The sequence below is a fragment of the Globicephala melas genome, chromosome 20, assembly GCF_963455315.2.
Source record: "Globicephala melas chromosome 20, mGloMel1.2, whole genome shotgun sequence".
NCBI classification, from domain to species: domain Eukaryota; kingdom Metazoa; phylum Chordata; class Mammalia; order Artiodactyla; family Delphinidae; genus Globicephala; species Globicephala melas.
The window spans coordinates 12,789,653-12,804,390 of record NC_083333.1 but is presented as its reverse complement, the minus strand read 5'-3'; the positions used below and the strand labels follow the sequence as shown (position 1 = coordinate 12,804,390).

General features: G+C 59.3%; 1 protein-coding gene across 2 annotated transcripts in view; it reads left to right on the top strand.

Moving 5' to 3' along the window:
- The window catches only part of PIK3R5 (phosphoinositide-3-kinase regulatory subunit 5), a 73,452-nt gene that overhangs the window by 56,681 nt on the left and 2,033 nt on the right, over nucleotides 1–14,738 (top strand). Inside the window, exons 6-18 of one of the 2 annotated variants that reach the window (XM_030861429.3) lie at nucleotides 4,241–4,310; nucleotides 7,032–7,206; nucleotides 7,798–7,951; nucleotides 8,593–8,676; nucleotides 8,957–9,650; nucleotides 9,769–9,925; nucleotides 10,220–10,345; nucleotides 10,874–10,999; nucleotides 11,157–11,250; nucleotides 11,433–11,509; nucleotides 13,811–13,904; nucleotides 14,017–14,099; nucleotides 14,553–14,665. In XM_030861429.3, the coding sequence (XP_030717289.1) occupies nucleotides 4,241–4,310; nucleotides 7,032–7,206; nucleotides 7,798–7,951; nucleotides 8,593–8,676; nucleotides 8,957–9,650; nucleotides 9,769–9,925; nucleotides 10,220–10,345; nucleotides 10,874–10,999; nucleotides 11,157–11,250; nucleotides 11,433–11,509; nucleotides 13,811–13,904; nucleotides 14,017–14,099; nucleotides 14,553–14,665 (2,047 nt within the window). Of the gene's footprint in view, nucleotides 1–4,240; nucleotides 4,311–7,031; nucleotides 7,207–7,797; nucleotides 7,952–8,592; nucleotides 8,677–8,956; nucleotides 9,651–9,768; nucleotides 9,926–10,219; nucleotides 10,346–10,870; nucleotides 11,000–11,156; nucleotides 11,251–11,432; nucleotides 11,510–13,810; nucleotides 13,905–14,016; nucleotides 14,100–14,552; nucleotides 14,666–14,738 lie in introns of both variants that reach the window. The other variant, XM_030861428.3, reaches the window with a different exon arrangement.

Here is a 14,738-nt window from a genome sequence, read left to right as displayed (position 1 = left end):
TATGGAGGTTCTATTATGGAGGCATGATCAATTAACTCTTGGCCATTGGTGGTTAACTCAGCCTCCAGCTCCTCCTGGAGGGAGGAGGGGAAGGCAATCACGTGGTTGGCTCCTTCAGGCAACCAGCCCCCATCTAGAAGCTACCTCGGGGCCCACCAAGTGCTACCTCATTGGCATAAACTCAGGTCTGGTTTAAGGGGGCTCGTGGTGAATAACAAAAGACACTCCTCTCACTCGTCATCACTCACTTTCCTCAGGAAAACAAGCTTTAGGAGCTCTGTCTGAGGAACTGGGGTGAAGACCACATATATTTTTCTTATCGTATCGCAATATCACGGGGAGGTTTGAGGAAAAGAGTGGAGGGCACCTCTTCCAGAAATCACAGGCTGTGGTTGGTTAGGACTTAGCCAGCTGCCTATAACAGCCCACAATAACAGTGGCTTAAACTCATGAGGGTTTGTTTTTCTCTTACATTAAAAAAAATCTGGAAGAGGCAGTCCAGGGTTGACACAGTGGTCCCACGAACATTCTGGACCGGCCTCCTCCCATCTTTCTGCTCCACCATCCTTAGCAGGAAACATCGTCCTCAAGTCACTTCATGGTCTAAGATGGCTGCTGGAGCTCTGGCCGTCATGCCCCCATTCCAGTTAACAGAAAGGAAGAAGTGAGGGGGGGTTGCAAAGAGGGGTCTTCCAGAGGCACCACCCAACTCCTTCTGCAAGGGAGGTTGAGAAACGTGAGTTATCAGCTGGGCACATTGCCGCGTGTCCGGTTGGTGAAGAAGGGGGTGGGTGTTGGGTAGATGCCCAGAAGTCTACCACGTGTGACTTCCTAGTAAGAGGGGCTGGAAGACCTGGACTGGTCCTGCTGGGTGACTATCAGCAGGGTGCTGAGAGGGCTGGGGTGGCAGGCCTCACCTCCCCCACCCCCAGGCCTGGAGACTGTGCCAGGCTGAGGCCTCGTCCATCCCACGGGCTGTTCCGGGGGGTCACTGCAGCATATTTTTTTTTTTTTTTTTTTTTACATTGGCCTATTTATGCCAAGAACCAAATCCCCCTCTGCGTGCGTGTAGTTCTGCCCAGTGGTTTCCTTCCCCTGTGTTTTCCTCTCACCTTCCTGACCTGGCTCAGGCCACACCCCTTCCCACCCTCCACATCCTCCCCGCCCTGGATTTATTCACACCTGAGGCCGTGCCTCACCTTCCTGCCCAGGGCCTGCTGAGGCCTCACGGCCTGAGTCCCCGATTCCCACAGACTCTCTAGAACCCAGGCCCGTCGCAGAGATGAAGGTCAGGACACTGCTGCCCAGGGGACCCCAGAAGGGAGGAAAGCATAAGAGGAAGCCAGCTGTTGGGCGGGTTTATGTTAGGGTCCGATGTGGGTCGGGACAGGAACACAGCATCGTCTCCTGCTGGGACTGACATGCAGCTAAGGCGGGGCCTCTCCTGTCTCGTGCCAGCCCTGAGGACTCTGTGGAATCGTGGCGCTCGCCTTCTCAGGGGAAGATAGCCAGCAAACCCGGACAACGTTCTTGTTGCCCGCCGCACGGATGCCCAGGCACCGTGTCATGCCCTCAGCGTGGACGTTCTGTGAGAGTGTCGTTAATGTGGTACCAGTTCCTGCTCCGTGGCACCAGGGTGATTGTCACGCATCCTCTGTCTTCCTAGTCAGCTGTCCTGAGCAGAATGGCCATTTCTAGTCACCACTTTAAAAAAGGGAAAGGGGGGGGAGGGATAAATTAGGAGTTTGGGATTAACAGATGCACACTACTATGTATAAAATGGATAAACAACAAGGACCTACTGTATAGCACAGGGAACCATAGTCAATATCTTGTAATAACCTATAATGGAAAAGAATCTGAAAAAGGATACATATATATATATACACATATATAATTGAATCACTTTGCTGTACATAACACGAAGTTATGTACAACTGAAACTAACACAACATTGTAAATCAACTATACTTCCATCAAAAATAAAATAAATAAAACAATTTTAAAAATTAAAAAGAGGGGAAGCTCAGGAGGATAAACGAAGCTCGGTTACGAAGGGGCTCACGTGCCTGGGCAAGGCGTTTGACCTTCACCGTGGCTGCCCACCATCGGCTCCCAACTGCCAGGACCCATCCCTTGCCCGTATGAGGGGACCCTTTCCATTTCCTACGTATTAGGACCTGACACGGAACTGCCTAGGTGGGTTTTTTGTTCAGCCCTTGGGCCAGCCTTGGTCTAAGAAAGCCAGTCCCAGGAAAGTGTTCCCGTCTGCCGAGATGCCCAGGGCAGGAGGAGTGAAGGTCAAAGGGGGAGAGGCGCCCAGTGCCCTGAGGCTCCCCAATAAGTGGAGGTCCGTTATCAAGAGAAGCCAAGGGGGCTTTCCTGCTGGCGCAGTGGTTGAGAGTCCGCCTGCCGATGCAGGGGACGCAGGTTCGTGCCCCGGTCCGGGAGGATCCCACGTGCCGCGGAGCGGCTGGGCCCGTGAGCCGTGGCCGCTGAGCCTGCGCGTCCGGAGCCTGTGCTCCGCAACGGGAGAGGCCACAACAGTGAGAGGCCCACATACCGCAAAAAAAAAAAAAAAATCCAAGGAGCGGGGAATTTGATGGGTGTCTCTGGGAGAGGGGTAGAGAGTTTCAGCTGATGCTGCTGGAATCCGGGCTGTTCAGCACCGGCCAACCAGCTCTGGAAACAACGCCCTCTGGGTCCCCCACTAATACAACAAAGTCAAGCAAACAGCAGCTCCCAGCGCTAATGATGCCATAATCCCCAGATGACACCATTAAAGCATCCTAAGATACGCAGGTGGAGAGATAGAGGATGTTAGAGGATGTTCCTCGTCATGGAGACTAAAGGGAAGAGCAGGTTTCAAGGAGAAAGTGGTCAACAGCACCCCCGGGAGTGTGGCCCCGGCCTGCTCTAAGTTTACAGGGGTCAGAAATGGGGGCGGGGCGTTCACAGGGTCAGAAATGGGGCGGGGCCGGCAGCGGGTCAGCAGGGCGTGCGTTACCCGTTAAAACCATTAGCTGGTAAAAGAAAAGTGTGACGGGTCAAGAGAAGACTTTGCTCTCTGTGTGTTTTGGGGGGTAGGGAGACCTGGGGTGCGGGGGACACTCCTGCAGCACTTTGTTGGGCGTTGAAGGGGCCACGAGGGGACTTTTCTCTCTCGTGTCTGTGAGCGGCCACCAGATGGCGTCCTGATTCCTCATAGTAATCCCTGTTTCAGGGACTTTCCTGTCAAAATAGACGTAACATTAACATCTAAACATGTGACAATTACCTGGAAGACACACCAAGTGAAAGGCCCCCAAAGCAAAGCAATTAGGCCCTAAGTTGGAATACTGTAAATTGGAAATGTTCGGCCATTTACTAAACAAAAGACACGGCCCTTCTGTTCACAGCCGTCTCTAACCCCGGTCTTGGCTTTCACTCCTCCGAGGGGCAGCCTTTCTGCTCCCAGCTCACACCCCGGTCCACACCCGGCAGGGCCCCTGTGACGATGTCCAGACTCTAACAAGGAGGCTGCCTGCCCCCCTGAATCCCAGCCTCATCAGTGAGGAGCGCAAGCCATTGTGTAACAGCCTCAGCATAGTTGACGCAGAACTGAATACGTACTTCTCCAGCTACAGAATTGAGTCAAGTTGCAGGGAAAAAGGGAAAGCTCTGGCTAGTTTCTTCTCAGCACGTTTGAATCAGAGGTGACAGAGAGGTGGATGAGGCCAGAGAGGAAGGCGGGGAGGGGGTCTTTGGTGCAGAGGCTCAGCCCTAGAGAGGGGCAGCGCCGGGCAGGACCACGGGCCCCTGAGGGCCCCCCAAGAGCATGTGGGAAGCGGAGCCGGGAGGCCGAGGGGGAGGCTGGGGGTTGGCCGGAGCTGAGGCTGAGCTGAGGGGTGCCTGGCACACCCACTGCAGGAGGTCACCCGGGACAGGGTCTGCGGGGACGGAACCAGGACCAGCTGGATAGCAGGAGACCCGGCCGCTTCAGGGGCCTCGGTCTCCTCCCAGGGTGCCCTGCCCTGTAGTCTCTGAAGAGTGAAGCTTTGCAGGGCGGGTGGGGCCTGGGAATCAGACAGTTAAAGACCCTGGTGGCAATGGGCCTGATCTGCCCCTTGTCCTGACCCTCATCCGGGAACTCCCAGCCAGATTCTCCAGAGCCAGGCTCCTGCGAGGTGCAGGGCCATGGCTGCTGAAGGAACAGGTAAGTCCGTGAGCTGTTCTTTTGTGTTTGTTCTTTTGGCCACAGGAATCTCCTACCAGCGACTGGTGAGGGCCGAGCAGGGCCTGTCCACTAGGAGTCATCGCAGCTCCACTGTGTGAGTGCTCTTGGGGAGGGAGGAGTTTGGGGGGTGGGGTCATGTTTTGTGCACAGCCTCTTTTTTCAGGGCTAAGGGTCTTTCATCAGATTCCTAATTGGGTCTGAGACTTTAAAAAAAAAAAAAAAATGGAAAAGGTTAAAACCACCTGCCTTGGGCTTCCCTGGTGGCGCAGTGGTTGAGAGTCCGCCTGCCGATGCAGGGGACACGGGTTCACGCCCCAGTCCGGGAAGATCCCACATGCCGCGGAGCGGCTGGGCCCGTGAGCCATGGCCGCTGAGCCTGCGCGTCCGGAGCCTGTGCTCCGCAACGGGAGAGGCCACAACAGTGAGAGGCCCGCGTACCGCAAAAAAAAAAAAAACAAAAACAAAAAACCACCTGCCTTGATTGTGCCAGGTGCTGAGCGAACATACATTACCTTACTTTACCCCCAATTTTCAGATGAGGAAACTGAAGGTCAGAGAGGCCAAGTAACTTCCCCAAGGACACTCAGATAGTGTCTGAGTCAGGATTTGAGCCTTAGACTTCCTCAAAAGCCAAGGCTCTTTCCATAATGTCTTTCTGCCTGTTAGTAAAACAGCGTTTTTCCAAACTTTTTTGACTGGGACCTACAATAAAAAATGCATTTTATATGGAAGCCTGGTGTGTACACACACACACACACACACCCACACACACACACACACACAGAGCTGAGACAAGTTTTAGGAAATGAAAGTCACCTTCTCCCAAGGATGAGCTCTGATCTCTTCTAGTCCATTTCACTTAAAAGGCTGTTCTGGTTGTGAATCCCTGAAGTGATTTAGTTACCCACCCTTGGGTCCCCGCCTGTTGGAAAAGCATTAGAGAGGAAGCCTCCATTCCAAGGACCCTCCGGCAAGCCTCCAAGCATGTGGGTGCCTGAAGACCCCAGCCTCCACCAGCTCAGAAGTTCTAGTCACCCCACCCCCCCCATCCTCAGTCTGAGGGTTTCACAGCACATTCACTGAGCAAACGTCGGTTGAGTTCCTTCTCGGTAAAAACAAACAGAAAAGCTAGTGGTAGATTTTGAGAGAGACAGAAAGGGCATAAAAAATGTCTTGTAAATGTTGGCTTAGTAAGTAAGCAGGACCCTGCCAGAGGGCTGAGGCAGGTGAACGGTGGATCTCTCGCCAACGCCCTTCTAGGTACTTCCTGAGCCCCAGGCACTGTTGCAGGCATCACTCCATCATACAGGCCTTTTGTTAACTCTGTGAGAAAGGTATTTTTTAGATCAGGAAACTGAGGCACGGACAGGTTCGTAGAAAGAGCTACGAGCAGAGAGTCGGTCTCACTTTGGTTTTCTGTAGGTTGGGAACAGGCGTGCAGAGGAGGTGCAAGTGGTGAGGGCCCGGGTGTGGCTGGCCTGGTCCTGTATACAGTGGAGCTCAATGCATGTCCATGAGGGGATGATCCAGCAGTCGGTGAAGGAGGAGGGCTCAGTGAGGGACCGTTTACTTGAGCCCGATCCCTTTTTCTTACAAATAGAGAAATCAAAATGAGATCCTTCCTAAACCCTGGGAACTCTGACAGGGCCTGGTCCCATTCCTGAACCCTGGCCACAGGGCCGGCTCTGGGACCTCTGTCCACAGACACTGGCAGGAAGGCCAGCTGCCTGGTGCTTCTTGGCACTGGGTTTAAACACAGCACAGATTTGTGAGAGAACGAGAGCAAGTGTGAGCAGTTCATACTAAAAGCCTTTACAGGTATAATACCGCGATGTCTGGAATACCTTCGAGAAAATGCAGTGATGGGGGTTGGCCGGGGTGAAATGCGAACAGACGTATGTTAACTGTTAACTGAGTGATGGATCCTCAGGGTTCACGATTCTCTCAACATTTGTGTATGTTTGAAATTTTCCGTGATGAAGACATTTAAACACTGGGATCAAGAGGGAGCCCAGGGTCCAGGGGAAGAGGAGGCGGGGGTGGGGCGTGGCTGGGTGCACCCTCCCTCCCCCAGCCCGATGCTGGCCTGCATGAGGGCTTTGGCAAGTTAGAAAGGGCATCCCCTGTAAGCAGAGGAATCAGATGCAGCCCTGACTTCGCTCTCCTTCCTCCTGGCAGATGCCACCCCACACCCCGACCCTTGGCTTGAGGAGCAGGGCTCGGGCTGAAATTTCACGCCACACCACACGACGGCATGTGGCTGTCCCGCTGTCCCCTCCCAAAATGACCGCCTGACTTCCAGTCAGCTCACCTAAAATACAGTCCTTTTCTGCGTCATCTCGCATCTGTTCAAATATCCTGTAGGAAAAATGTTTTATGTAAAAATTAAGGTAGAATTTATTTGTGAAAATTGGGTTCAGTTTTTTAAGATTTTTTTGATGTGGACCATTTTTAAAGTCTTTATTGAATTTGTTACAGTATTGCTTCTGTGGTTTTTTTTTTGGGGGGGGGACGGGTTTTGGCCCCAAGGCATGTGGGATCTTAGCTCCCTGACCAGGGATCGAACCCTCACCCCTGCACTGGGAGGAGAAGTCTTAACCACTGGACCGCCAGGGAAGTCCCGAGTTCAATTTTTAAAAGGTCTTTGAAGACCTCAGCTGAAAACTACTCAAAAGTAGATCATAATCTTTTCCCTTGGAACTGGGACCCCTGAGACCCCAGCCTCTCTCCTGGCCTCCGGGCCCACGTGGGCTCTGTGGCTGCCCTTCCCCGCCCCCGCGCCCAGTACCCATGGCCGGTCCTCTGTGTCCCCCAGCACCGTACTGTTGCTGAACCCGGTGGAGGTGCAGGCCGAGTTCCTCACCGTGGCCGACAAGCTGAGCACGCCTGGGCACTCCCCGCACAGCGCCTACACCACCCTGCTCTTGCACGCCTTCCAGGCCACCTTTGGGGCCCACTGCGACCTCCCAGGTCTGCACTGCCAGCTGCAGGTATGTGTCTGGGACCCTGGGCTCAGCACCGTCCCCTCCCGGCAGAGCACCTCTCTGCAAAGGCAGGGTCCCCTCTCTGGTCCCTCTGCGCGGCCCGGGTCCATGGGCCTCCCTCGCCCCGAGTGACGTGGCGAGGAAGTCGCTGGAGGGCTGGCCTCATTGATTGGGAGGTTTCTATTGTGCTGGGTCCTAACCCAGGTGGGTGGCACCCTAGACAGTGGGGCTGGACACAGCCTCCGAATCCAGCGTGGGCTGGGTGGTACAGGACTGAGCTTTAGACTGAAGCTGGAAGCCCTGAGGTCTAGTCCGAGCTCTGTGACAGGTCAGCTGTGTGGCCCTGGGCAGCGCCCTCCCCTCTCTGGGCCACAGCGGTGAGCTCTGAAGTCCCTCCCAACTCTGCAGGGCTCTGGCTCTGGGCCTTTCTTTCTGACCACTTCTGGAGAATAGGGACTGAGTGAGAGGCCTGGCTCCCTGCTCCGCCGTGGGTGGTGGCAGGCTATGAGGCTGGGGACGGACTGGTCGCCGGGAGCTCGAGAAGTCGGGTGGCCGAGCCATGGTTCGGGAGCAAGCCTGCCTCCCCCTGCGTTTCAGTCCAAGACCCTGGCAGAGCTCGAGGACATCTTCACGGAGACGACCGAAGCACAGGAACTGGCGTCTGGCATCGGGGACGCAGCGGAGGCCCGGCAGTGGCTCAGGACCAAGCTGCAGGCGGTGGGGGAGAAAGCCGGCTTCCCTGGGGCCTTAGGTGAGGCTCTGGGGGGTGAGGCCCATTTCCCCTGTGGCCCTGGTAGCCCCCCAGGTGAGCAGCCCCGGTCGGCCTGGTGCTTGTTTCACATAATCATTCAGGGACCCAGGTTCTCTGACACCTCCTGGCTCCAGCATCCCCGAGGGTGCAGCTCCCGTCTGCAGGGTTAGGGTTGGGCTGCCAAGATCGCCACTGGGGCGGCCTGGGGGAGGAGGAAAAGAGTGTTGATCAAGGGCAAGGGGCTTCGTTTTCACAATGAAGACAGCGTACCCCTTTGAGCCACCTCAGTCACAAGGCCCACCTTGCCCCGGTGGGTCTGGGAAACGTCTACTGTAGAAGAAGGGATGCCTGATGAGACGGCGCCATGGTCCTCCTGTTCGAACCAGAGGCGCGGAGGCTGAGACTGGGCCACATTCGTGCAGCTCACGAAAGGGCATCCGCCTGCTGGGCTCGAGAGAAGCCCTCTGGCCGCGGGCCAGGCATCCCAGCTTCCAACTCAGCCTCGGCCCACCCGGCTGCGTGTCCTGTACCGGTCCTCTCCCAACTCTGGCCTCTCCTCCAAGACGGGGGGTCTGGGCTGGCCCATCTCAAGGCCTCTACCCAGCCCTCACCTCCTGCCCCTCCCTCCCTCGTTCCTGCAGACACTGCACAACCTGGCAAGCTCCGTACCATCCCCATCCCTGTCGCCAGGTGCTACACCTACAGCTGGAGCCAGGACAGCTTCGGTAAGCAGCCCGCTGGGGCCCTCGTGGTGCCCACCCCCCAGACTGCCCGGGCTCTCTTCCTCTGCAGCTGCCCCTCACCCCACCCCACCCCCGCCAGCCCTCCCACCTGAGCAGGCTCTGAGCAGAGCAGGGGGCAGGGCACTGGGCTGCCCTCTGCCCTCCTTCTGCCCTCTGCTCCCCAAGTTCATTCTGTCTCAGCCTGTCACCCCGCCCAAGGGTGTGCAAGAGGGGTTCCAAGGGCTCGGACACCCAGACGGCGTCTCCCCTTGCTTCCCTGCAGACATCCTGCAGGAGATCCTGCTCAAGGAACAGGAGCTGCTCCAACCAGGAATCCTGGGGGACGAGGAGGACGTAGAGACCGAGGGGCATCGTGCCGAGAGGGACTCGCTGCTCTCCACCAGCTCGGCAGCCTTGCACGACTCCACCCTGTCCCTTGCCTCGTCCCAGGCCTCGGGACCCAGCCTCTCCCACCAGCTGCTGAGCTCCTTCGTCTCGGGCCTCTCTGACGGCGTGGACAGCGGCTACGTGGAGGACAGCCAGGACGGCTCGTTCGAGTGGCCCAAGAGGCCTGGCAGCCAGGAGCGCCGGGCCCACCGCAGGCCCGGGCAGTTCAACAGGATCTATAAACTCTTCAAGAGCACCAGCCAGCTGGTGCTGCGCAGGGACTCCCGGACCCCGGAGGGCAGCCCGGACGGCGCCCCGCCCCTGCGGCGGGCCGGCAGCCTCTGCAGCCCCGGCAGCCCCCTGGCTGGCCCGGCGCAGCCCCCGGCCCGGGCCCAGCGTTCCCGCTCCCTGCCCCAGCACAAGCTCGGCTCCCAGCTGCCCGGCTGGGCCCTGGCCCCCGCCTCCCGTCACCAGCGCCGCTGCCCCTTCCTGAGCGGGGACGAGGACCCCGGGGCCTCCACGCTGCGAGTCGTGGTCTTCGGCTCCGATCGGATCTCGGGGAAGGTGGCCCGGGCGTACAGCAAGCTGCGGTGAGAGCCGAGGCGGGGCATCGGTCTGCCCTGGGCAGCAGGGGCAGCGTGCTGCCGGCGGCCTCTGGGCTCCCAGAGGGACCAAGGGCCTCCCTTCTCACCATCTTCCTCTCGGCAGGCGGCTGGAGAGCAACCGTCCGCTCCTCACGCGGTTCTTCAAGCTTCAGTTCTTCTACGTGCCCGTGAAGCGGAGCTGCGGGCCCAGCGCCAGCCCAGCCCCTCGGACCCAGACGCCGCCGCTCCCCACAGACTCCCCGAGGCACCCCGGCCCTGCGGTAGGTCCCCGGCCCTGGGCCCAGCAGGGCGGCAAAGCGAGGAGATGTAAGCAGGCCCCAGTCACCGGAAGGGGGTGTGTAGGGGCTGCCGCCTCCTGCCTGGGCCTCCGTCCCGGGCGTGGTCCCTGCCCTGCACTTGGCCCGACGGTGGGCGGGGGCACGTTTTGCTGTGTGACATGGACTGAGAGTTGTCAGACCTCTCCAAGGGCGCAGAGAAGCTCAGGGTGGGGCTGCAGGTGCCACCCAGGGCCCCGAAGCTAGGGTGGCTGGGAATGACTCTCGCCCCCGCCCCAGGAGCTGGGTGCAGCCCCCTGGGAGGAAAGCACCAATGACATCTCGCACTACCTCGGCATGCTCGACCCCTGGTATGAGCGCAACGTGCTGGGCCTCATGCACCTGCCCCCTGAAGTCCTGTGCCAGGTAAGCGGCCCCTTCCCTGGGTGCAGGTGGAGGGCCCTGTCTGTGGTCACCTGTCTGTGGCCTCACTTTGAAGGCCCTAGTTTGGGACATCCAGCTTGCGGCCCCACTGGAGGACCAGGGCTCACTTGGGACCGAGCAAGGAGGGTGGTTGGAAGCAGGGCTGAGCTGAACCCAGGGCTCGGGGGCCCAGGGAGGGGTCACCACACCGAGAGGGAGGGGCCCTAGAGGGTCCAGTTGCCTTAGGCTTCAGCTCCCTTCCTCAACTCCCAGCTTTGTCTAGCTCGGCCGGAGCCTCCCTGGAGGCCCATGGGCCAGTGAGGGAGGGGCGGAGGCCAGGCTGTGGGTCCTCCCTTGACCATTCTGTTTCCTGCTCCCGTCTCACCGTGCCCCTCCCTGGCCCTGTCTGCCTCGGGATCTCTCCTCTGTGTGTCTGCACGTCTGTCTCTCTTCCTCTCATCCTCCCTTTCTCTCTCCCTCTCTGTCCACCTGTCCCTCGGGCTCGGGCTCGGCCCTCCCAACCCACAGCAGTCCCTGAAGGCTGAGTCCCGGCCCCTGGAGGGCTCTCCTGCCCAGCTGCCCATCCTGGCGGACATGCTGCTCTATTACTGCCGCTTCGCTGCCCGGCCGGTGCTGCTGCAGGTCTATCAGACCGAGGTAAGGCCTGCCCTGCCGCCTGGCCCCACCTCTTCCCCCAGACTAGCTGCAGGGCTGCTCCCACACCCGGGCAGCCAGCAGCCCTGTGCTGGAGCAGCCTGTGCCGGGGGCCCCTCCTGGAGGTCCACGCTGACGCCCACGCTCCTGCCCTCTCCAGCTGACCTTCATCACCGGGGAGAAGACGACAGAGATCTTCATCCACTCCCTGGAGCTGGGTCACTCTGCTGCCACACGCGCCATCAAGGCTTCGGGTGGGCTGAGCCCCAGTGGAGGCGGAGCTGGGGGCTGACACAGCGGAGAGGGCGCCCTGGGGAGGAAGGGTCCCAGGGCGGTGGGGCAGGAGGGACAAGAAGCGGGCAGGGAGGCAGAGCCCGGGGCCTGTGAAGGGCGCTGGAATTAGAAGGAGCAGAGGGTCTGTCTGTGTGTGGCGCAGGTCCTGGCAGCAAGCGGCTGGGCATCGACGGCGACCGGGAGGCCATCCCTCTAACACTGCAGGTTATTTACAGCAAGGTGAGACGGGCCCCTCCCCTCCGGGGCCTGCTCCCCGTGCCGCCTCCCCAGAGCCAGCCCCCTGTGTTCCCCGGGTGGTCTTTAGGCTGGAAGGCCACGGCAGGCTCCCCAGGCTCTCCTGGGTGCTGAGAGAAGGGGGAAGGAGAGGCGGTGGACCTCCCTCTCCCGCTCTGCCTCCAAAGCTGCCCCCGCCCCGGGCTTCTCCCCACTGCTGAACGTGCTCAGCCCTTCTGTGAAGCGCTGGGGCCTGGCCTCAGGGCTGGGGGTGAGAATGGGGCAGAGTGAGGGACAGGGCAGGGACTGCTGTGCCTGGTGGGGGGAGCTGGGGGGGTAGCCCATGAGCACACCCCGGCTCTGGGCCACGACAGGCCCACCTCCCGGACGGGCAGCCTCCTACCTTCTTCCCTGCCTCCCTCCCTCCCTCAGCAATTTGAAAGATATTTATTGAGCACCTACTCATGTCAGGTTCTGTGCGGGGCCAGGCCCTCCCTCTTAACTTCTCTCGAGGAGGGAGACAGACAATAAACAAGGAGACAAAAAGTGCCCAAGGTAATATTAAAGAGAGGCAAGCGATGACAAGGCAACAAAAGGGCTGGTGGGACAGAGACAATAGGATTCTTTCCATGTAGTGGCCGAGGAGGTGGGCAGGGGCACTGACACTCGCTGGCTGCTGTGTTCCGGGTGTTTGTTAAACACCCACTGCGTCCCGGGTGTTGTTCATGGCACAGGAGCGTTCACGAGAGTGAGCGAAGCTCTTACAGTCTGGAGGGGTTAGATGATGCCACAACATGTATAATTACAACTGTGACGAACAGATGAGGGAGAGGTAAAGGGTTCTGTGAGAACGCTTAAGGGGATTGTTCAACCCAGTGAGGAAAGTTAGACAAGGTTCCTTAAGGAGGGCCATCGAGTCAATGTTGGAAAGAAAACCAGGAGTTAGTTAAGTAGGAAAAGAAGAGAGACGTGCCCTCCAGGTAGAGGTGATAGCATGCGCAAAGGCCCTGTGGTGAGGGAGAACATGAACATCAAAGGGCACACTGTAGGAGGACCAGAGGGGCTGGAGCAGAGACAGTGTTGGGGGGAAAGGATGATGAGGTGAAGCTAAAGAAATGGGCAGGGCTGGAATGCCAAGGGCCTTGGTTCAATGAGAGGAGTTTTGTCCTCGTCCTAAGAGCAATGGGTATCCTGTGAAGGGCTTTCAGTTTGGGGTGTGGCAGGATCAGATTTGAGGTTTGGAAGCCCCCTGTGGTGGCTCTGTGGGGAATATCAGAGTGGACCCCAGCGGGTGTGGGAAAGCCAAGTCAGAGGCTCCCGTGGTTGTCCAGGCGAGAGACATGGGCAGCCTGCACTAGGGAGGAAGGGAATGGGGCTTATATGTGACTCACACGAGCAGCAGGGCTTAGGGGTGGATCAGAAAAGGAGAGGCTCCAACTCCTGGATTTCAGCCTTCTGCGACTGACAGGACCATTTTCTCAGAAGAAGCCCAGCTCCAGTGGGGGAGTGGGTGTGGGGCATAGTGGGTTCGAGAGGGAAGGAGAGACCAGAACAGGCAGTGGGAGGGTGGGCCTGAGCTCAGAGGTGAAATGTGGAGATGGGTGTGTAGGTGGTCATGGAGAAAGGGCCACGGGTGATGCCCCCTCAAGGAGAAAGTAGGAATAACAGAGCGGAGGCCCCAGGAGAAGCTCCTGACACCTGCGTCCTGTGATGGGGGCAGAGGAGGGTGATCGCGCAAAGCAGAGGCCCCAGCCAGGCTGGCGGTGGGGAAGCCAGGAGCGTGCCGCCGCGGACGCCCAGGAGAGGGGAGGAGTGAACGGGATGGCATTCTCCTGTATGGTCAGGCGAGCCGAGGACTGAGGGTGCTTGTGGGTTTGGCAACGTGGAGGTCCCTGATGAGAGAGACATTCAGACAAAGACCCAAAGAGGGGGCTCCGGCCCAGCTCTGCCTGGGACCGCCTGCCCGTGAGCCTGTCTCTCCCTCACTCGGGGTTCAGAAGATCCTCAGACCACCCCTCGAGACGTTCTCAGCACTCGCACCCTACGACCCAGTCGCCAGGCTGACCTGTGGACCAAGCCAGTGACCTGATGCTCCTCTCTGGAGCCAGTGAGGTCTATATAGGGGTCAAGGGGCTCTTGGTGAAGAAGCCGGCAGGCTCGGGTGAATGAGAGCGAGCTTCCTGGGTGTGCTGGCTGCAGGCGGCGCCCTGTCGCTGGCCGGCCTGGAGCCGCTTCTTCAAAGAGAAGGCAGGAGGCACGGGGGGGCGGGCATGCCGCTGAGAGGATCTGGCTTTGCTGCCTCCCCAGGGGGCCATCAGTGGACGCAGTCGCTGGAGTAACATGGAGAAGGTCTGCACCTCCGTCAACCTCAGCAAGGCCTGCCGGCAGCAGGAGGACCTGGGTGAGGGGGCAGGGGGAGGGGGAGGGGAGGGGAGGGGGACAGGAAGGTGGAGGGGAGGAGGGGGAGGGGGGGTGGGTTCCTGAGCCTGGCCTGAGCCACCCTTGCCCTTCAGACTCCAGCACGGAGGCCCTGACGCTAAACCTGACAGAAGTGGTGAAAAGGCAGAACCCTAAATCCAAGAAGGGCTTCAACCAGGTAAGAGCTTTCCTCTCCTCTCTGTCATCCCCTCGGGAGACTTACTGGGCGTGTGCGTGTGTGTGCGTGTGTATGCGGGGGTGTCCAAGGGCTGTGCTGGGGCCTGTGGGTGGGAGGGTGCGCACCTGTGGGGCTCTGTGGTGGCCTCCAGGGCAGCCCCGAGTCCAAGGCGGAGTGGCCTCTGTGTCAGGGAACCCGGGCTGTCACGGTGAGGACAGTGGGGTTTCTCCTCCCAGGACACTTGCTCCTTCCAGACTCAAGAAAGGGCAGAGGCTGGGGAGGAAGCGGGGCCCGATGGAGGGACCAGTCCCCTGCAGGCCCATCGCCTGGAGCGCTGGTGGCCGAGCTCCTGCCCCACCCCCTGGGCCCCGTTGGGCGGTTCCAAGGGAAGAAGTTGCCGAGGGCGGCAGCTCTGGGGCCAGGGCTCCCAGCTGACCCGGGCCTTCCTTCTAGATTAGCACGTCGCAGGTCAAAGTGGACAAGGTGCAGATAATCGGCTCTAACGGCTGCCCCTTCGCCGTGTGCCTGGACCAGGACGAGAGGAAGATCCTGCAGAGTGTGGTCAGGTAGGAAAGCGGGGGCCCCCCGGCTCTGCTGCAGCACCCACCCAGAGGCCTGGAGGGAGCTGGGGGGGTGGGA